This window comes from Leptosomus discolor, chromosome 5 (assembly GCF_034619465.1).
Source record: "Leptosomus discolor isolate bLepDis1 chromosome 5, bLepDis1.hap2, whole genome shotgun sequence".
NCBI classification, from domain to species: Eukaryota; Metazoa; Chordata; class Aves; order Leptosomiformes; family Leptosomidae; genus Leptosomus; species Leptosomus discolor.
This window is the reverse complement of record NC_141395.1, coordinates 36,965,016-36,986,993: the sequence shown is the minus strand read 5'-3', so window position 1 is coordinate 36,986,993 and position 21,978 is coordinate 36,965,016. Positions and strand designations below refer to the sequence as shown.

Below are 21,978 nucleotides of genomic sequence, written 5' to 3'. Positions count from 1 at the left end.
CTTATGAAATTTATGACATGCAAAGGGATCAAAATATACACCAAAAACTTTGATAAAACATAGCTTAAAATGAAGCCACCAAAAAAATGCATTTATAAAAAGTTCATCTGCATTGCTGTGGATGAAATTGGAAGAAAAAACCGAAAGTGCTTTGCCTTCATTTAACATCTCCTGGCAGCATCTTGACACAAAATTTCAACATGAGCGTCCTCTGCTGAGTACCCTTCCACCCTGTTTGGAAGAAATAAATTGCTTGTCTGGAGTGGTTAAAAGGATTTAATCTAACTTAATCATCATGAGGTACTTTACTATATGATGGAATTGAGTTTGCAGAAATAGTTACATTTTGACTGGATGCCCAGAATACATGTAGTAAGTATGTAATAATAATAAATAGGAAAATTCCTTGTAATCATTAGCACAGTTTTAAGAAACAAGATGTTAGTGTGTAGTTTTTTCTGTGTGATAAACTTGGGCTATATTAATGTGTTTTAAAATTCCACAGGAATATTGATCCAAAAGACCTATCTTTGCCTTCACTGTGAGAGGCAGCGAAGGGCTCAATATTGGGGGAGGAACAGAGCACTAGATGTGCTGCTACCAGCATTACCACCTCTGGCTTTCACCACTTTTGTGCTCTTTTTTTCCCCAGCATTTGACAGAAAAGCCAAAAGCAGAAAAGACAGTCCTGACTCTTATTTCTGATAAGGTCAGGATTAAAACCACCTTGAGTTTAGACTTCAGGCTAAGTCTCTCCACTGTGCTGATATTGTTTTCTAACACTGTTTTTACAATTTCACTGGTTTTTATGGGTCATTTCTTTGTAAAATTGAACCTGGCCTGACAGTTTCCCAAATCCATTTAGGTTACCACAGGTCTGTACTTTAGGTAGCATAGAAACCTGTCTGGTTTCCCAAGTTAGGTTTATCCTGGCATACTCTGTATGTATACATGTTAATGTACGTGTATACATGAACTGGAAATATCATTTCAGCCTAAATTAACAGAGAAGCAAAGATCTCGAAGGTTTATGTATTTTGCAGTGACAGAGGATCTGATGGAAGAGGAAAATGCACCACTGTGTGAGGGTATTATTCATAAATGTTGTAGGATCCCCACTTGAAACTCCAGTCCAGAGGAAATCAGACCCTGCTGCAGTTGCTGGCCAAGATGTGTTTTGTTGAAGAACAAAGTCCAAGATCCAAAGACCTTTCAGGCTTCGGAATAGATGTGTCTTTTTGTCTGCTCACTACTACTTAAGGATCAGTTTTTGAAGTAGGCTTTGCTAAGCTCTGTATCCAGGATGTCAGGTTTAGTTTCTTTATAAGTAGCCATTATTACATCAATATTAAATTTTGTTGGTTTACTATTAACTGTAGCTAAGCTGGAATTCTTTTCATGTGACTCCTATATCAGCAATATTGCAGATACTGTTGCCTTTTAACAAAAACGATTAGTGGGTTCAGAAATGCTAATTTTGCGTATTTTCCTCTGATGATTCCTGCTGGAAAAGCCTGTTGTGCATCCAGCAGTTTCAGTGGCGTGGGGCATTTGTCTGCTGTTTTTCTTCAAGGCAGCTGGAGTTCCTTTCAACTAAAAAGGGAAAACTTTTGGCTGGGCAGGGATGGCTCAGGGCTAAGAAAGAATTGAATAATCCAAGAATACGAAGCCTTTGAAAAAAAATCAGCACTTGTATGCGAGAAATCTGTTTCTTTTACTGAATGCATTAAGCTCACCACTAATTCTGGCATCTCATCAATGTACATTTCTGTCTAGTATGTTGTGCTGTCATTTCTCCCTCCCAATCTTTTTTTCTAGTTGTATCAGAGGATCCTTGAGCCTCAAGGTCATGCTGCTTCTGTAACTGTGGAACAGTTCACAACCTTCTTTGTGAAGACTAAATAAAAAGCTTTGGATCTATAGTTTTATGGAAATCCAGAAGTGCACGTTTATCAGAGCGCTTAATATTAGAAGGCTTCATATTTAGTTTCAGTTGTTGCAGTAATTTCTTTTGGACCTTATGCTTTTGCTATTAGCTTTGATTCCCCCTGTAATGGAGTCGGTTAGTCTTGGCCAGCTCTCTCACTTGTTCCACATCTCATGCAACCACCCTTTTGTTTGTTCTGGTATGGTGGTAATAGAGCCAAACACTGCCTAGCTGGATATGTGAACTGATTCAGGTTTTAATTAAACTTTTTTTTTTTTTCTCCTGAAGAAGTATTTTTAATCTAAATCAGCTTGCTGGTCTGAACAAATGCATGCTCCTGCAAACAAGCGTGGTGGCACCAAGGAGTAGCTAGGCATAGAGGAGAAGCCTTGCTATTGAGGAGGAGGTACCTATAAGGTACCACTTCAACTTCTGGGGACTCTAAAGCTGTCTTTTATATTGTGCTCAGAGCCCTAAAGCAATGGGAACCTATAGGCACTGCTCTAATAGAAATGGTCAGTAAGATACATGGAATACTCTTCATGCCAGAGTTTCAAACTGGACCTAATGGTTTTTGCAATGTCTCTGTTAGGAAAAGTCATGGCAAGTGTATTAGTGCTGCTCACATAGGGTTTGTGGTTTACCATCTCTCTCTCTGATAGCTGGTCTGAGCGCTGCAGTGTGTGATAAATTGGCAGAAATAGTCCCTCGAACTTCAGTCAGATCTCAGTCTCTAATCTGGTCCTGAGCTTTTGTGAGTGTATATTGAAAATGTATTTAAAATCCATTTCTTTACCTGACAGCATGACAACATGTCATTCTCTGCATTTTTGCCCAACTTCAGGGATTTTTGAAAATTTGCTATTCAGAAAAGAGGACTGAAAAAGGAGGAAAATGGAATAGTGTGACTAAGGATCAGTCTAAATGTATTGTTTATGAGAACATGTGGGTTTCAGTATAATATTTTTGAGGAAGCTTTGACCATTTTGTGGACACGGGTCGTTTTCTCTGCATCTCTTTAAATGCAGTTAATGATTAAGGGCAATTCCAGGTAAGTGCTTCATCTTTGTGTGTTCATCTCCCAGTGAAATGTGCCAGCGCTGCTGGCAGCAAAGTCGTACAGAGCATGGCTGCAGTCCTGATGCTGTTTTAAGTGTCTCCTTGGAAATGTCATTGGTGGTAATGGCCAGTCATTTTTAGGTACTTTCCATCAGCTCATGTACAGATACTGGATACAAGACATCCGAGTTTGGCTATCCTCGTTGCAGGGCTGACTATTATTGAACGTTTGCCTGCGTAGGTAGACAGTGAAGAGATTGATAAAAATGCTTTCTCCGCCTTTCTGACACTCAACTTCAGAAGGGTTTGCCCAACAGTATATCTCAACACATAGCCATACCACAGTCCTTCGTTTTGTCCCAATTTTCCAACACAAGAGTGAAAAGTATCAGAACAAGTAAAATATTTCCTTCTCCCCTTTAGCCAGGAGGTGGAGCGAAAATCAGGCTTTTATGCACTTGTGAGCCTTAAGTAGTATTTTTATTAAGCTTCCACTGTCTTTCCCTTTTATTGGCATTATTGACTACCAACTATGCAACTTTTATGGCCTAAAGTCTTCAGAAATTAAGTAGTATCGCTCATATAAAGTATCTATTTTCATGAGTTGCATATATTCAAATGACTTTTTGTGTAAGGGTCATAGCAATGATAAATGCTCCATCTGCCATTTGTTTCTCACACAAATAAAGTATGAAAAACTTATTAAAAGTCATTGGAAAAGATATTTGCCATGGGTTGTTGGTTACTATATATAGTATATAGACTGCTGCTTCAGCGGCAGGTAAACTTACTCCAATCTCCTTTATTTTCTCCCCCACCCCCCCCCTTTTCTTTTTAACCTAGGGTCATTCAGAAGTTGTAACATTTTTATTATCTTTTCAGAGAGAAAAAAGACTAGGCCAATCTCATCTCAAAGATGCTATATCTGGGTTTAAGGCTGCAGTAAGGTCACTTAACAATTTAGCTAGCGTAGATCTGGAAACTTAACAAAACAATCTCAGAAATGAAAGAACAAGATCTTCAAAACCTGTTGGTGTGTTTGCAAAGCTCTGTTCTTACAGCCTCATTTCTGTTTCTCTAGGTAGAGTTACTGTCTTTTCACTTAGACGGAGCATCTTCATCACACTCTATTTCTGCTTGTGAAGAGTGTTTTGAATCAACCCAAAATTAGAAATCTTTAGAAGGATTTTTTTCAAGGAGTTTTCTCTATGGCAAATTCAAACTTAGTTCCATTTCCCATTAGGACAAACTTTTTCTCTTGGCTTCTGAGTAAAAAGATTTATTTGCGTTATTTAAAGATGCCAAAAGCAATGGTGCTTTTTTCCCCTCCCTTTTTTTGTCTTCAGATGAAGTCTTTTTCTGACTGTGATAACACTGATGATTAATTTTAGGAAAATAATAGTTACTGCATCATATTGCATCATAATGCAAATCTTAAGCTCATACATATTCATAAGCAGGCAACTGAAGGAGCTCAGGAGAGTAATTCCTAGTGGGTTTTGGAGTTTGTTGTGGTGGTGGGTTTTTGTAACTGAAGTTAAAAGTACATTGGTCCAGGCTTACAGGATGTGTTCAGTTTAATAACCAAATATCTGTGTAGGAGATGCTTCTTTCCAGTTTGGTACCTTGATACAGACCATCGGCTATATATCAGAATAGACTGTCCTTCTGGTTTGTAGCTGGAATTCTTTCCTATCTGCCTCCAGGACTTGTTGGGCAGGCACACAAATCTGCCTGGGAGTGTTTCAAACCTTGCCCAGTTCTAAGGTCTCCTTTCCAATGGCTGGGTATTTAAGTGCTCATGGCATATAACTTCCAAGCACATAATGTAAGGCTAGTCATGATGGGTCCCTGAAGCTATAAAAAGATAGTGAATTTGCATGAAAAGGTTTAATTGTCTGGAAAGCCATAGTAAAATGGAATCAGTAAAAGGGTCTGTAAAGAAAAATCACTGAGCCTGCTGGGGGGATTTCCAGGAGCACTTCAGTGGGCACCATGTGCCATTCAGTAGTGCTCTGCTCCTAACAAACACATTGGCTGTGAAAACACAGTGAACTTATTGAATTTAAAATAAGGTTTGAAACTTTCTCAATAGGACAAATATAATGCTTACATTTTTGAGACATTGATTTATATTTAAATAGCAGAGTTTCCGATTTGTTTTGAAAGTAGAACAAATTGCAGTTTTAACCAGTTGTGGAGAAGTTGTGTTCTTAAGAGGAACAAAATGGGACCAAAACACCTTTATTTCAGTTCAAAGATCATTACATTCCTTTTTGCTTCCTTAAAAAAAAAAAAAAAACAAAACAAAACTTAAAAAAATATAAGCAGAAGCAGAAAAGAGAAAATACATGAAAAAGAGTGTTTTGAAAACTTACCAAACCAAAATCACCATGGAGGATCATGATAAAACTCTTTCAGAAAAAGATTTATTACAGTCAAGCATAGCAGCCAAAGCTAGGAAAACTGAATTCAATAATCACCAAGAACTCTAATCCTGAAAATACAGGTATGCAGATTTTCATGTGTAACTTGTCCCGTAGATCAATCACATGCTTAAAATTAAATATATGTAATAAAATGGGATCCAATTTTCTCTTTCTCTGATGCCCCGGCCTACTTTAAAGGCAATTATTACTAGACCAAAAACTAACTTCAGCAGCAAATTAAAGCTTGAAGAGCTCTAGAGCAACTTTTTAATACAAATTAACAGCAGCCAGTCAATTGACAGTCAGTTAACCTGAAGTGAAATAAATTAACAACTCGACCTCAACCTGTCCTTTGCCCTTCCTTGGGTCCTGAAACACCTTACAAAAGATGTGGTCCTACCCCTTGGATTGAGGGCTGCTGGCCATGAACGCTGACATTTGTTCCAGTGCTCTGTTTGCATGCTCAGGAGGGGTTTTTCAGTCCGTCTCCAGGGCTGCAAGTTCTGCAGGGTTAAAAGGCACTTCATTTAGTGTAGTGTGTTACTGGAAGGATCACAGAACTTGATTTTCCCAAAGAGTCTAGTTACGTTAGACACTTACCTGTCAATGAAATTACATTGAGTAGCTATGAAAATCTTTAGATGTCTACATGCCTGCCATAAGGAAATTAAATGCCAAAAATCAACCCCAGGATGTTTTAAAATCAAAATTCTCCTCCAATTAAAGTGTGTGACTCGACTATTTAACATAAAGGAGCAAAGGAGTTTGACACCAGACTCCTTCTTCCCTTGCTTATCATTAAACAGTGATGAACATTCAGTGAAGAAGATATTATCTAGAGTTAAACCTTTGTATTCTACACCAGAGCCTTCTTCAGTTCCGCTTTATATGGACTTCAAAAGATTAGTGGTAGAGATGGGGTAGATAAATTTTTCTCCATTATAACTAGACCCGTGCTTTCTCATAAGCACCAATGAAGAGTTCCTTCTTACTACAAGTATCCAAGCAAAGATTTGTGGCCTGCACTCTCACTTTGTAAGTGCATGCTCTGCCTGGAAGTGGGTTTTAAAGCACTGGGATAAATAAATAATTCTACAGATCTATGCACAACAGTTAGTTTTAATGGTAAAAAAACCCCAATCAAGTGATTTTCTGAGTCCCAGTTAGAAGTAATTATACAGTGTAAGTGCTTTAAGTAAGTTAATGAGACAGACAAATCTGATAACAAATTGCTGTCTCATCATAAACTTCCTTTCAAGTTAATTCAATCTGAACATTGCAGGACACTGTTCTGCGTTGCTGTGCTCTCCACTGAGTCTGGCTTTGTCCCTGTTCCCCTCTGTCTCACTCCATTTAGCGCAAGGGGTGTGGAATTCAGCTGTTTGCATTAGTATGTGTATTATTAACAAATTTGGTGTTTCGAAAAAATGGGGATGGCATTAGGAAGCAAACAGCAGTAATTGGAATACATTTTGCTATTTTCTTCTAATTTCACTGTGTTATTTATCTTAGTGCTAGAGTGTTTATCTAAATGTGAAATACTGTCTGTGTGTTTATTAGGAAGCTGAGAAGGCAGTTTTATAATTATTTACATGTCTTCAACAGCATTTTCAAGTATGCGTATAGCAGTATACTGATTAGCTCTCTTATATGTAGTAAGTGTTTTGGTTGGAATGGGTTGTCTGCAGGTAATCTTGAAGAGACAGTACAGGTGGGGGCTTTTTCAGACTCTGGTGTCCATTAGCGTAGGGGTCTTCAGGATACTGCTTCTTCCTTGGGCCTGTCCTTGTCCAGTGCAGTGAAACAGTGGGGTCATTGCTTGTGGAAACTCCTTTGCCTGAAAGCAGAATGTCAGAAGGGAGAAGGAAATCAAGGAAATAGCATCTGATTTTTATGGCCTTGTGAATTTTAGGTTGCTATCACATCTCACAGCTAACGTGAAAGTCTCAGGCAAGATAATCAAAAAGATCTAACAATATTCTTGGTGTTTATTTTCCCAGCCGGTCTCCTTGTAAACTTGGTATCAAACTGAAACTCGCTAAACACTGCTTGGAAATGAATTTGTTAAGATCACTGAGTGATTTGGTCAATGCATCTAATTGCCTTTTGCTTTGGTCTCACTACCTTGATAAGGACTAGAACTTTATAAATAATTAGATTTTATACTAGGCTGCATTAATATTATTAATTTATTCTGTTTTTTATTTATTCCTTCAAGTGCATCAGTGGATGATGTACAAACTGCTTACATGAGGAAAAAGTGATATGCAAAGGTACTAAAAAAAATTATATGTAGCAAGTAATACAAAGATTGATAGCAGAGTTTTATCCAGTGAAATCTGCTTCTTTCTACTGTCTTTATAATACTTAGTAAATATACCAGAAATTAAGGAATCCATTGTTAATTGTGTCCACAGGTATCACAGTTAATTGACTATAGGGAAGTTTGCTCTTAAGCTATGGGTCATTTTTCCCTTGATATATTTTTTTTCTTTTTTTGGTTAACAGCATATTTTTAGGCAGGTTCTTTTATATAAATACAGCTAAAATATAATTAGTTTCTCCAAATCAAGAGTATTAGCTCGAGTTGTTTTTTGATAGTGTTCAAAATACAATTTCACTTTTTTTTAGTTATTGGGACAGAAAAAAAATTCTTTAAATATTTTTTGTGAAACAAGGTTACACTGGAACATCTGTCAGGTCTAATGTGGTCTAATCCAGAGGATCAGACCAGAGCAGTCTAATCCTCTCTTGGATGACTATACCAGTAAATTATCCTGAAGAAGGGGTTTATTTCTGTAATACATTTTACTTTGCAGTGTCTGCAGGCCTGACCCTTTTAAGTCTATAGTGAATGCAGAATAGCTTACTGCAATAAAAGGAGCTCACATTTATTGTAAAGTAAGAATATTCACACTGGCAATCACCATGGGGTAGATGATGTATTATAATTTCACACTCTTACTTTTTTTTTTTATAGCTGACCTTTCTGCAGACAGTAGAAGTATGAGCCTGAAGTGTGCTCCATAAAAATATCCACTAGATTGAAGCATCCATTCAACTCCCCAAAGTTATCTATGTAAAGTATTTATTGTTTCTGTAGATTTATTTCTTTTTCTCTCGTATAATAGGAGCAGAAAGTCCAGTCAAGGTAGTTACAGGTAGACCCTCTGTGGATGAAGCCCACCGTTAATCCAATTTATCAGACATTTGCAGTAGCATTTGGCCAGGCTTAAGGCTTTGGGGGATGGAGAAGATGGATTTAGAGAAATAAAGACAGCTGATAGATGTGATCACTTATTAGAGATCTTTTATATAAATTATGAAAAATAGCTACAGTGAATAATAGCTGTAGGCTTTCAGATAATAAGCCTTTCAGGAAGAAAATAATGAAACGTAAGTGACGCTCAGTTCTGAGTTTCATTACCAAGCTGAATCATAATTCAAAGTTCTTTTAAAACTTCCAGAACGGTTTGTAAATCTTGATGAAATTGAGATTAAGCTTGATCATATTTAACCAGTTTAAGTGAGTTTTTTGGCTGCTACTTTACTCCAGGAATATTCATCTCCAATAAGTTTCCAGGTCATTTCTGTCTGCAATCCATTGCCCAGTAAAATCAAGGTCCAGGGACTGTTAATTTTTTACTGTCAGTTTTTGGGCAATTATCCCTTATCAAAATCAACAGAGCTAGCGAAAGCCGCCTCTTCCAAGGTAGTACTCCTTGCAAAATCAATAGAAATAGCCTAATAGGCAGAAAACCAGCAGCCTGTGTTCTGTTTCCATTCCCCATTCATCCTTGAAATTGGACTTTCCTCAGTTCCTGGTGCCAACCAGTGACAGGAACTTATCCTCAATCTGGACACTGCTCAGAAGATCCCACAGCCACAGGGTATCGCCTGAACACCCTCTGAACACCCTCCATTAAGGGTTTTTTCATTTTTTTGCGTACATGTGCTATACAACAAGCTGAAGTCTCGGAAAGGACTATCAAAGATGTTTGGAGACGTGATTCAATGTCTTTTTCCCACCAGATTAAAATAAAATTGTGAAGTCTCATCTGCTGGGGCTAACATGAAGAAACTACCTTTTTTTGTGTGTTTCATGATTGTTTGAAGTGCAACACAATGTAAAATTTTGTAAAGATAAACACTTCTGCTACTATTTCTTTAGAACTTTTGGCTGCAAATACCTTCCTGTTGGAAATAGATACTTCACTGCCCACAATTAATAGTTAATCCTATTGCCTATGCATAGATCCAAAAGCCAGTACCTCAACCATGAGGTTTGTTAACAGGCATTGCTGCCACTGGAGAAATGTGAAGTTTCTGCAGTCAGGTAAAGTTTGGTAGTTGGATAGAAATATCTCCTGCCAGCAAAATATTATACAGCAGCAAAGGATGTAGGTGATATAGGAGTTCTACAAAAATGTTGGTTTAGTGCTCTTATTGTGATTTTAAAAAATTTGTATGTTAAGACTTACTACAAAAACTAATAGGGTAGAAAGTAGAGAATATTAATATAGTACTGCATGGCACCATGGTATATCGTGTTATCATGTCTTCTTTTCAAGGCTGTGAAAAGAACAAGCAGAGGTGATGAGTGGCCTTGATATAAGGAATGTCTGAATAAACTAGGAATATATTATTCAGAGAGCGATGTCTGAAAGTCTGGTAGGGGGTGTATGACCTAGTCAAAGAAAATAAAAAATGGGTGTTTGTGACCTTTTCCAATATGTGACAACTGAAACTAGCAGAACACAGCTGCAAAGCAAAGAGAACAGGCCTTAGATAAGAGTCACTTTCCTTAGTTGTACAGAATAAAATCTTACACAAGTTTGAAAGGTTGACCTGATCCAATACAGCCATTCATATGTTCCTAAGGTCAAATACTTTTGGTTCTTGTTATTTAAAAGTCCTGTTTTTCCCTTCACCTGTGCATGATCAAACTCCATTATTATATTCTATCTACTTATTTGTGTCTGATTTAGATGACGTGATGACATTTTTTACTTGCTTCTGAAACTGTGATGTAATATTATGACATAAAATTAACTCTACTCCCAAAAGAACCCTAGGTGGAGGAATTTAGTAGTCAAAACCCTGAGATCATGATGAGATTTTATTACTTAACTGCAAAGTTGTTCATGGGGTTCCAGTGTCTCTGCTTCGTTAGAATGCATTGGCATGTCAAATGTAATTGCATTCCGGTTAGATTCTGCCTATACAATAAGTATATTGTTTCAAAAATGGTGCTTTATGCCAAGAGGAACACCAATGAAGTTAAATAACGTTATTCAAGGTATTATGCTACATTACTAATCCTTGCAAAATTTTGCTTGAGGGTTAATCAAGAACATGGTGCGAGATCTTTATATAAAGAAAAATTATTATTCAATTTACTGTTCTTGTCTTGGAATCTGTTACATTTGCTGCCATCCTTCACAGACGTCATATATATCTGATAATTCCCCCAAATCCAGAATTTTCTTCTTTGTGTTTTGAAAAAGCAAAATTAGGTGGCATCCCTTTGTAGACTATGAGAATTACTTTTAAAGTGTTTCAAGGGAGTATATCTCCTTAGGGTCTCTATATGCTGTCTCCACTGCTTTTCTAAACATAGGTATCTTGGTAATAGTTGTGTAGTTTCTTACTAGTTGATACCATGAACTAAGTGCAGAGTTTCCAGGCTAGGCTTCCATACAGCATAAATGTATTTCAAAGTGTAAAATACTGCTTTCTTGACATGAAATGGTTTTAAACAAACTGACTTGACTTTGGTTTGAAAAAAACCTAGATTTTATGAAACATCATTTTAGAAATGTGTTAGAAATGTGTGAATTCCTCACGTGTCAGCCAATAGTCAAAACACCACTCTGAAGCGACTTTTGCAATTCTTTTAATGGACAAAATTTTGATGAGGGAGTACCTCAGTTTGCATATGAATCAATGGTGTTTGCTAGCAGTTCAATCATGCTGAATTATGTTTAAAGTACTATTTTAAATAAGTACTTTGTGGATATAATTCTAACTGTATGAATATTATTCCTTTTTTTTTGATAAACATAATTGTTATGAAAATATACTAATCCGATTTTAAACTCCTCAAAATCTGTTGGAAGTATATGAGTCCTAAGCTGTGAAAACTGCTAGCAAATAGGGACTTTTTTCCCCAAATTAGAGTTTTGGGCGTTCTGATTATGAAATCATCTTTTATCTCAATCTAACCCAACAAGGAGGAAGACAGAAAACAAGGGGAATTCAGGGTCAGTTCCAAAGAGCTCACAGCAATGAAATTTTGTGAAACAAATCAAAAGGGTGTGTTTTCTTACACAATGTTTGCTGCATTTGGGATTTCAGGGTGTGTTTCTATCTCAGACTTGTCAAAAGCAGGAATCACTGCACTGAAGTTACACATGTTCAATGTTTAACTGTATCAAACTAATTTGAGATGACAGACCATTTCCACGCTCTTTCAGAACAGGCCATGTTATCATCAATGTATTTAGGAAATTAATAAATATTACTTGTATATAATTTGCTCATAAATGATAAGCAAGGTTGTTTGTAATGCTTCTGCTAATGTATGGTAAACGGAGATGTGCGTCTGGCCTTCTAATATCAGATGACAAATAACAAAGTTGTGGAAGATACTCATTATGTCTTAGCTATGAAAGTATTCCTCATGTTTTCCTGTGTACACGCGTTCAAGAAGGACTCAGTAGGGTTTCTTTAATGTTTTTGTCTTTTTAGTAAGCGTACTTTCTTGTAAAAGCCTGATAACTAAATTATTGCAAGTTTGTATTTTCATGCTTCTTCCATTTCAGTGTGTTACCTACCAGATCTTTGGAGCAGCAAGTCTTAGATCAAAATTAACTCCAAAATAGCCTTCAGCATGATAAATACTTGTATTTAGACAGAACCTGGGGAAATCATTCTAGCCTCTGACAGATCTGGCAACTGTATAGCAAATTGAAGTGTGCAAATCTTCAGCCTCGCAGCAGATAACAGTAAATATGTGCAGTGTAACACAGCAAATATGTGAAGGCTTTTAGTATGTAGTCTGTAACTGTTTACAAATATGATTAACTGCAGAGCACGAAATCCATTCGTAGCATCAAAGGCAAAACTAAAATTACTTTTTCCCACCCCCCTCCAGGATTATGCTGAAAAGAGAAACACGATAGCAAAAGCTCTGGAAGATCTTAAAGCCAACTTCTACTGTGAACTCTGTGACAAGCAGTACTATAAACACCAGGAGTTTGACAATCACATTAACTCTTATGATCATGCTCACAAACAGGTAAGAGGAATCTGCTCACTACTTCAACTTAGTTTCAGGTAGAATAATGAAATGAGATGTCCTTCAAGTGGGCTTGGAAAGCATGGTTGAGTTGTGCCCAAATTTAAGGTTCTGGGAAGCAAAATACACTGTTTTCTTAGAAACAAATTTTAACATGAAGATTTTACAGTCAGAAATTCTGAGATGGAAAGAAAGGGAAATGTGAATAATTAAATTGTGGAGAGGAACAGGAAATGATGGAAAATATTATTAAAAGTGTAAATATACAATTTCCTTGTTATCAGTATAATTTCGCATATAAATAAATATTGTGGTATAAGTAAGAGGTGACTTACCGGGGAGCATTTGTTGCAACAGATGTGGACAGAAAACTTGACACACCCTTTGGTAAACTTTCTTCTAGTGCAGTTACAGTTCTGAAACGGGCTATGATTTTACTTAAATGCATTGAATATTAAAAAAAAAATGTAGTAATGAAAAACTTCTGGCTCAGCTCATAATAAGTTATGTGTTAGCTTTAAAACATTGGTATTTACATTTTTACCACCACATTTTATCACCACACCTCCAAGTTGTGTGTCCTACTTTGGTAACATAAAAGCAGTGCTTCCACATAACAAAACAGGCAATGCATCCCAGCGCAACATCCAGAGGGGTCGGGGCTATGTAATTCAGATGACAATACAATGCACCTTGACTCCATCAGACAAGGAAGTGCTTGAAAGAGTCCAGCGCAGAGCCACAGTGATGATTAAGGGAGTGGAACATCCCCCTTATGACAAAAGGCTGAGGGAGCTGGGTTTCTTCAGCTTGGAGAAGAGGAGACTGAAGGGTGACCTCATCAATGTTTATAAATACATAAAGGGCGAGTGTCAGGAGGATGGAGCTGGGCTCTTCTCGGTGATGTCCAATGACAAGACAAGGGGCAACGGGTGCAAGCTGGAGCATAGGAGGTTCCACATGAAGATAAGGAAAAACTTTTTCACTGTGAGGGTGACAGAGCACTGGAACAGGCTGCCCAGAGAGGCTGTGGTGTCTCCTTCTCTGGAGATATTCAAAACCCACCTGGACGCGTTCCTGTGTGATCTACTCTAGGTGGTCCTGCTCTGGCAGGGGGGCTGGACTAGAAGATCTTTCAAGGTCCCTTCCAACTCCTACCATTCTGTGATTCTGTGGTATGTAATGGTGATATAAAGATATGTAATAACTGTACAGGAAATGTCTACTTAGTCCATTCAGCTGGTAATTATTCTGTATCTTTTTGGGTTTTATCTGGTGAAATCATATGGTTGTGGATCAGGATTGATTGCTTTTCATTCTAATTCAGTCTCCCCTTGTCCTGTAATTCTGCTTAGGGTGAATGTAGATGAGTTGCTACATGTGTGTTATATCTGTATTATGTAAGCCAATGATTTGCTTTTCTTTCCTTCAGCATTTCTCCCTGAAACACTTCCTTCTCTCTCTCTCTCTCTCTCTCTCACTGGTATTTTTATTTAGCCCATAATTTACACTGTCAGCATGAATGTTAGATTTAGTTTTGAGAACTACAAAGATATGGACCCCAGCAGCAATAGCAATCCATGAGAAGCTGGAGGGAAAGATATATTAGATAAGAAATTAGCAGGTAGCTTCATTGCATCCTATAGATATTTATTATGAGTTGCAAATATTTTTAGTTAAAATACAGCTGGAATTGATTTTTCAGCAGCACCTCATTGATAGAAGGCAGGAAAAAAGAAGAAATGGACAGTCTTCCCCACTTAATCTCCTTTAGGATTTTTATTTATTATTTTTTTAAGTGCTCTAAAGCCATTTTAAAGAGTGAGAACCTGAAGGCTGTGGTGTTCATTCAGCGTTGATGAAAAATTGGTTTTGAAACTGAAGTCAGGTGTGAGACTGAACAGGGACTTGTTTCCGGTGGTTCACATAGTTATTCTTGTTTTCTGGCTTTAGACAGGAGATGGTGGGCGGTGCACTAGTGTCTGATGGAGCGCAGCGGATCCTGTCTCTCCATCTTTTGTGTAGGAGGCCTGTGTGTCTGTGTTTGTGTGTGGCTTTGTGGATGTATTTGGTCAAACACAGGAAGCCATCCTCTTCTGCAAGACCTACACAACTCTAATCTCTCTGGTAGGAAATCATACAAAAGTTTCTAGTTTTCCAGTAAAAAGAAATGTATGGATGCTTGTTTGGGCAAAATAATAATTTTCTGTAATATTACTGACAAATAAGACTATTGATTCCTGAGATTAAAATGTTAAGTTTAACTATTCTGAAGTGGTTTTTGTGTGGTAGGTACTGATGTTATAAAGAAAACCCATTCCTCTTCCCATATTTCGGGTGAAAAAGGGGGCAGACAGCATGTGCTGCAGTGAAGGCTCACTCAGATTTGTTCAGTTTGCAAGGAACTTCATACCACATGGATTTTTTGAGTAACCTAATTCCAGTGAGTGTGCTAGAGCCATTTGCAGGTGTTAACTGCAGAGTGCTCTGATTTTGTCGTGAAACTTCCTGCCTCAATGGCAGAAGTCTTCCAGCACTTCAGTAAGGGTGAAAGGAACAGATAATCTGTCTTTGGATTTTGTTTTATATTTTTCTCTAACTTTCTCCCTTCAATCACACCTTTCTACTAATAATGGACAGGTAAGGGGAGGCACTTACTAGAAAAAGTTTCCCAAAATCCAGTAGTTGCAAGCACATGCAGCCGGTTCAGTTTCAGTGATCCTAGCACCTGACAGTGGTTTCTATATGATGAAATGGATGAAAGCTCTGCCTAAACCTGAGTTCACCCCAGCTGTTCTGAAAAGCCATATTTAATCCTAATTGAGCACTCTGTTATCATATCATCTAAGCCATGGGGTGATTTGTCAGAGAAAATGTTCAAAAAGCTCCTGTACCTCAGTTTTATTGTAGAAGATTTTCTTTCCCTCGATTCAAAAGTTGCTAGCACAGAAAATTCACAGGATTTGAAATAGAAGATTTTATAATTATGTAGTTTTCCCCCATTGGATGGGGGTCTCTGTACTGTCAGGGTTTGGTTGTGTTTTGATTTATTGTGTCTTATATCTTCTGAACACCCACTCTGAGATAGTATGAGGTCCTCCTGATGGTTCCAGAAAGAAAGGGTAGAAATAGGGCAAAACTAACTCCTAGGATCTGAAGGAGTTCAGACCAGTGTCTCAAGATCTCCACTGTCTGTTAGTGTTTTCTTGTTCTTACCTTTGACAATATGGTTTGTAGAGCAATATCTGTAGCTTTACTTCCTTGCTCTGGAAAAGCAACTTGCAAGCAGTCAGCAGTAATGGAGAAGAATTAACTCTTTTGTTTGCTTTGAAAGCCTAGGGAAAAAAAAAAAAAAAAGAAAAAAGCCCAAAATATAATGCAGGTCTCTTTGAAAACAAAAATGTTCTGGGCTTCATATAGAGAGAAATACAACTAAGAAAGAACTGCTATTATTTCATGCAGTAATGAAAGAATTGCTATTTGATGATGATGGTCTAATATCATGGAATGCAGCTTTTGAGACCCATGCCAGCACTTTAAAAACATCGATTTGATTTTATGCAGCATTTCTTATGTATTTGGAAGTACACAAGAAGCTCTCTGAAGTGCTGTATTCATACAGGGTGAAAAAAAAATCCTGCCTGTGTTCCTCGAAATGCTGCGGTTTTGATAAATGTGGCTGAGCGTTAAGTGTAAGGCTCTGAATGACCTTCGTCTCATAGCCGTTCAGAGTCAGTGAGTTGTTTTGTCTTGTTGGTGAAGAAGGTTGGATCAGCTAGGTCCCCTACATCAGTCATTCCTCAAGAGACTTTTGTTGCTACAAGAATGAAGTGGTTTTATTCCTGTATTTGAAAGTCTTCCTCTCCATCCCAGAACTTCTGATTAATCACCTTATATCACAGCAGCGCACCTGAGCTTGGTGCTGTTTCCTCTCCCAGGAGTGCTCTTCCAAATATCAAACAACAACAAAAGCTGTGATAAAAAACAAAATTAATAGCCCTAACGTATTTGCATCTAGATATGCAAATACAGTCAAGTAAGTAAATTATAAGTAGGATTTTTTCCCCACAGAGTCAGAGGTCATTTCTCAAACTATGTCTCCCTGCACGAAGATGATCTCCCTGCTCTAAAAATGTATTTAAAATTGCATGGAAGTACTAAGACAAATTATACAGGAAGACTAAATTAGTAGGTGTCTTCTTTCCCTGTTACAGACACAGATTTATTCTGTCTACATTTTTCTCCTCTCTACCTGTTTTTCTTCTTTGCAGATTTGTTGGGAGATCAATGCCAAATAGGTTGGAGAATGTCAATCTGTAGCCAATCAGAAGTCCAAACTTTGAGCACCTTTATGTGTTTGAATAAATCATGGAATATGGGTGAAGAAAAAGAAATTCAGAAGTAGTAGGATGTGGTTAGGCACAACAATAATAATAAAACCATAATTTTCCTAAAGGTATACCTGCTATGATGTGTAAAGCATCTAAGGTATAAAGGTAAGAGCAGTATAGCCCATTTGGGGATGCCAGTATTCTCAGCAAAGGTAATGGGCTGTTATCAGTTGTTTAACTCTGCAATTTAAAAGCAAAGTAGTGAATCCTTAATTACAGCTTTTTAAAAAAATCTCGTACAGTTGTTGCCTTGGATAAGAGGAAAAGATCGCATCTCTTCTACCTGGTTGGTGCCTGCAGAGGGTGCACTGCAGTGCATCTGCTGGGCATGGGTAGGTCAGCTCAGGACACTGCGGTGGGTCTGCTCACAGGCCATCTGCAGCTTCTGGCACAGCCAAAGAGTTTATATCTGAAGGGAAATGCGACACATACTGGGAGAATTACAAAGTGAAAGAAATTAACTATTTACTGGGAGCCAACAGTATTTTATGTTGTATTTTTCAGGCTTGCTTTTTGTGGGTTGGGTTCCCCTGGAACTATTGGAATCAGACTAGGACAGAGGCAACATGTTGTATACCACCTTGGAAACATAGAAATAATGATTCTCAAAAAAAAGTGTCATCTTCTAAAGCAGTAGGTCAATAAAAAGCTTTATTGCAGGATAAAAGGATGAGACCTTAAGAGCTTCAAAAATGTTCTGAAGATTTGCTTCATAAGCAAAATTAATGTGATATATTTTGGGTCAGAGTTTTTGGGATGTTCACCAATAAGAGATTTCATAAAATAAGAATATGAAAACTTCTTTTTCTCAAGTTTTAAACATAGCTTTTCCTGTGGAAAAGCTGGAGTTGGTTACCTGATAGATTAATGGTGAAGGGGATCAACAAGGAGCGATGCAGAGCAAGACAGAACTCATTTCATGATATCTGTCCAGCTTTGCTGGGCTCTCCTTGGTGAGACATGGAGGCAGAGGCCGAGGTTGGCTGCTCTCAGCTGGGTCCTGTCCACTTCCACCAGTCGGCAGCCCCAGTACAGCTCAATGCAGCCTGAAATGGCATTGTATTTTGCTGGACCTTGCCACAGAGCCCAGCCAAGAGGGATGTTTAAGATGCCACAATAGACAAGAAGGCCATGGTGAGAATTTATGGCTGTGAAAATCCCTGAGAGTGATAAAATAAATCACTTCTTCAAGCACCACCTAGGTTGTTCTTGGATCAGAAGAATGCTGGTATGATGTCTCATTGCCAAGCCCATGGTGTCTTGCCTGGCTGAGGGGGCAGCTGTATTTCTGCAGGCAGAGTGGGGATGGGCAGCAGGACCGTAGGTGCTATGCCAACTGCTTTGTGCCCTTGTGGGGAAAGCATGACCCCAGTGCATGCCATTGGATGGAGCTCATGGGACTCGGATGTACTTGCAGCATCATTTTTTCCATTCCTTGCGACTGGAAGTAGTTCTTTGCAATGCATTTCAGTATTTCTTTTTCTTTGTATTTGTCTCTTCTTTGTAGCCAAGTGGCTTATCACTTCTAATATCAGATAGTCAGGATTCTTACAGCTGCATTTTCTGAAATGAAGAGATTTTATATTCCTTCGCTTACTGGAGTTTGTTTCTCATGTTAGAAAAGAGCAACATCTCAGTGGGTCCTTATGGGCAGGCAGTCTTAACTTTCTGAATGTTAAGCAAGCTTAGATGAGGATTTTAACTGTTATTACTGCTTTCCCAGAATGTAACTTGTCATCTCTTCCTATATTTCTTTTTTTTTCCTTGGGAAAAGATAGTCATCTTTGCAGCCTTTTTAAATATTAAGGAAACATGAACAAATATTCAGCTGTGTGTTCATATACATATGTATATTTGTAATGCACATAGAACCATGAAATGACCCCCTCCTCTTCCAAACACACACTATTGCTGTATTTCAATTTTTTTTTCTCCATGAATATTGCATTATTTAATGGTCTTTTGTGATTTAATTGGTGTTTAATAAAAAGCTTCCTTTTAAGTTTTAAACAGTTAAAACTGACAGTAATGCTAATAAGGGTCATCACCAGGCCTATAAATTGTAATTCAGCACTGCTAGTAGCATTGGAGCAGAGTATTGCAATAGACTTTATGCTTCCTTTCTCAGCTCCTTTAAAAACAAAAACAAAAAAACAACCCACCTTTTGCTGTTAGTCTGAAGAGAAAGGCAGAATTGGCAACATGACAGGACCACACTGGGCCGCAGAATGAGGATCTCTGCTCCTTTACTGTAAAAGGATATGTCCAGAGCAAATGCTGGAGAGAAGTTTCCAAGGGGGAGCCTGTTCCTGGATGGCAGGCTGCTGAGAGTGCTGCTTCTGGGGCTGCTCCTGCCTCCCTGGAGTGGTGGTTTGGGGTAGGTTTTGATGTAGACAGGGTGAAATGCGGGGAGATAATTAGCAGGAACTGGAAGGCTTCCGGAAAAGGGGAAATACAGTCCCATTGCATTAGGGCACAAAGCCACTTGGAAAGAGTTTTGCTGGTCTGATAGTAACATGGATGCATTGGATAGCTGCCAAGGGTAGTCTTTATTCTGCTTTACAGAATATATTTTAAAATTAAATAGTTAAGTTCTGTTCTTTACGATATTTCAGTATATTTAGGGAGAAACGTTTCCTGCATAAAAGAAAAAAAATAAATATTTTTCTTCCAGTTTTTACGTTACCAATAAAATTTAATCCCAGAAATTGGGTTCTTGGTTCGTATCAGTGTAACAGAGTATTTAGGCAGTCTTTAGCTCAAAACTTGTACTGATGGGTTAGATGAGGATATTCTTGAGTAAAATATGAATACTGCAAAATCTAATTTGTTGCCAACAAACATTTGGTTTCCTCATTACCAAAAAAGACATATTACTAAGTTCCTGGCTTAGTAATTATAACAGAAAAGATACTGCATAACATTTTCTGGCTTTCATGTTTGGGAAATTCTTTTCTGTAATAATGTTTGATTAACTAATGGACTTATTTTTTCTGAAGAAGTGTTTTTAGAACAAACATAATTACAGTAGAGAAGTGTATACCCTTCTGCCCCACTAATAGCCTGCAAACAGAATATTAACCCCATGCACTGACACTTCTGATTCCATGAGGATCCTGTTCTTTAACATAGGAGTAGCCTTAACCAGCTGCAACCCTTCCTCGGTTTAGAAACCTGGTATTTATCCGCAGCTCTTTAACTTTTTTTCTGTTTCAAATTATTGCAGACTTCTTCTTTCTGTTCTTTTCAATATCCAGATCAGTCTGATAACCTGATAAACCACTAATGTTATATTTCCATGCAAAAGTATTACAAATTTAATTCAACCACCCACTGCTCATTTATTATTATTTTCCAAATCTGGGTTGAGCAATTTACTTCAGTGGGGGGGAAAAAAACCATGTCAATGCAAAGAGGGAGAGAGGAATAAGCGTCAAGTGTAAACATGGTTTTCTCCATACATCCTGCATGTTTTTCTCACTGGCATGCATTTCTACTGTTGTGTGGTTCACTCTTTTATTTAAAACCGTACTCATAAATTTCAGTTCAGCTTTGCCTTTTTAAATCAGTTCATGAAACTTTCTACATCTAACTTATTGCAAAAGAAAATACTTTTTTCCATTCAGCACTAAGATGAGAATGGACACAATAATTAGGATTTGAAGACAGGAAATAATACAGTGTTCTAGTACATGATTCCTGAGGCATCATGCATATTGTAATGCATCTTTTGGCATACAGTGTTTTAATGGGGAGAAATTATTAAAAACTTGTGTTATACAAACTTGGAGATCAGATGATCGTTCACCTATCACTTGCTTTGTTGTATTGGGCTATAGATCAGCTAAGCAATTACCTGGAAGAAAAATATTATTTTTTTATTTTCATTCATTCTTTAACAGAATCAATCTCCCAAAGTTAATTTAAGTATTCTTATGGCTGCAAAGTCCAAACCAATTAACTGAATACCTTTTCTGTAATTTTCAGAAATTCCGAATCCAGTTCCATTGCTGTCCTGAAAGTAATTAAGTAGAATATGGATTAAGCATAAGTAATGAATAATATGAAAAGCGTTTTATTGCTCCATGGTTTTGAGTTGTCAGTGATCATAGAGAGAAATGGTATTTACAGTGAAGTTCTAAATTTTCTTAAGTGAAGGAGAAACTAATAGGTTGCTAGTAATATATTAAATTCTGACCTCTCAAGGTGAATCATTTTTTTGTGACATTAACATGGCTTAATTTGCTAAAATAATTAAGTGGTGTGTGTGAATGGTTAGTACTCCATGCCTGAGGCTGCAAAAAACACCTTATACTTTCCTGTTTGCTACCAAAAAAAAGTTTCAGTATATTGGTTTTTTTCCTTAGGAACTCTGGTAGAATTATATTTTATGCCCTACAGCTTGTGCACGCTGGTTTACATGTAAGAGTTCATTCTTCATTGGGAAGAACTGCACAACCTTTTCGATACAAGCCACAGTAAATCTTAGGGTAATTATCCCAGTCTTTGCTGATCCATGCAAAATCAATCCTTCATTCATTTCAGAAAAAGCTTATTCTCTTTTTAGTGGTAGTTCTGACCTGTTGACGAAACATAGCGTTGCATTTTGTGAAGAGATGTGACGAGACATACAAACTATATGGAAGTGATAGTGGGTTTCCCTCAAGTGATGATTCCTGCTCAGTCTGCACGCGGAGTGCAGTAGGACGTTGGGACCTCCACAGAACCAGGGGTTGACTTATGGTATGTCTAAGGAAAGGTTGTATGCCTTGAGCAGACGACTAGCACTGTGGTTTCTTTAGGCAGACTAATGCTACTCTAGATCAATAATTACATATTTTAATTGCAGCTCAGTAGCAGCTTATACAGAAA

The 21,978-nt window shown here is 37.6% G+C and overlaps 1 protein-coding gene across 1 annotated transcript in view; it reads left to right on the top strand.

Moving 5' to 3' along the window:
- The window catches only part of ZNF804A (zinc finger protein 804A), a 160,048-nt gene that overhangs the window by 112,459 nt on the left and 25,611 nt on the right, over positions 1-21,978 (top strand). Inside the window, exon 2 of the mRNA XM_086466119.1 lies at positions 12,572-12,715. Within this exon, the coding sequence (XP_086322245.1) occupies positions 12,572-12,715 (144 nt within the window). The remainder of the gene's footprint in view (positions 1-12,571; positions 12,716-21,978) is intronic.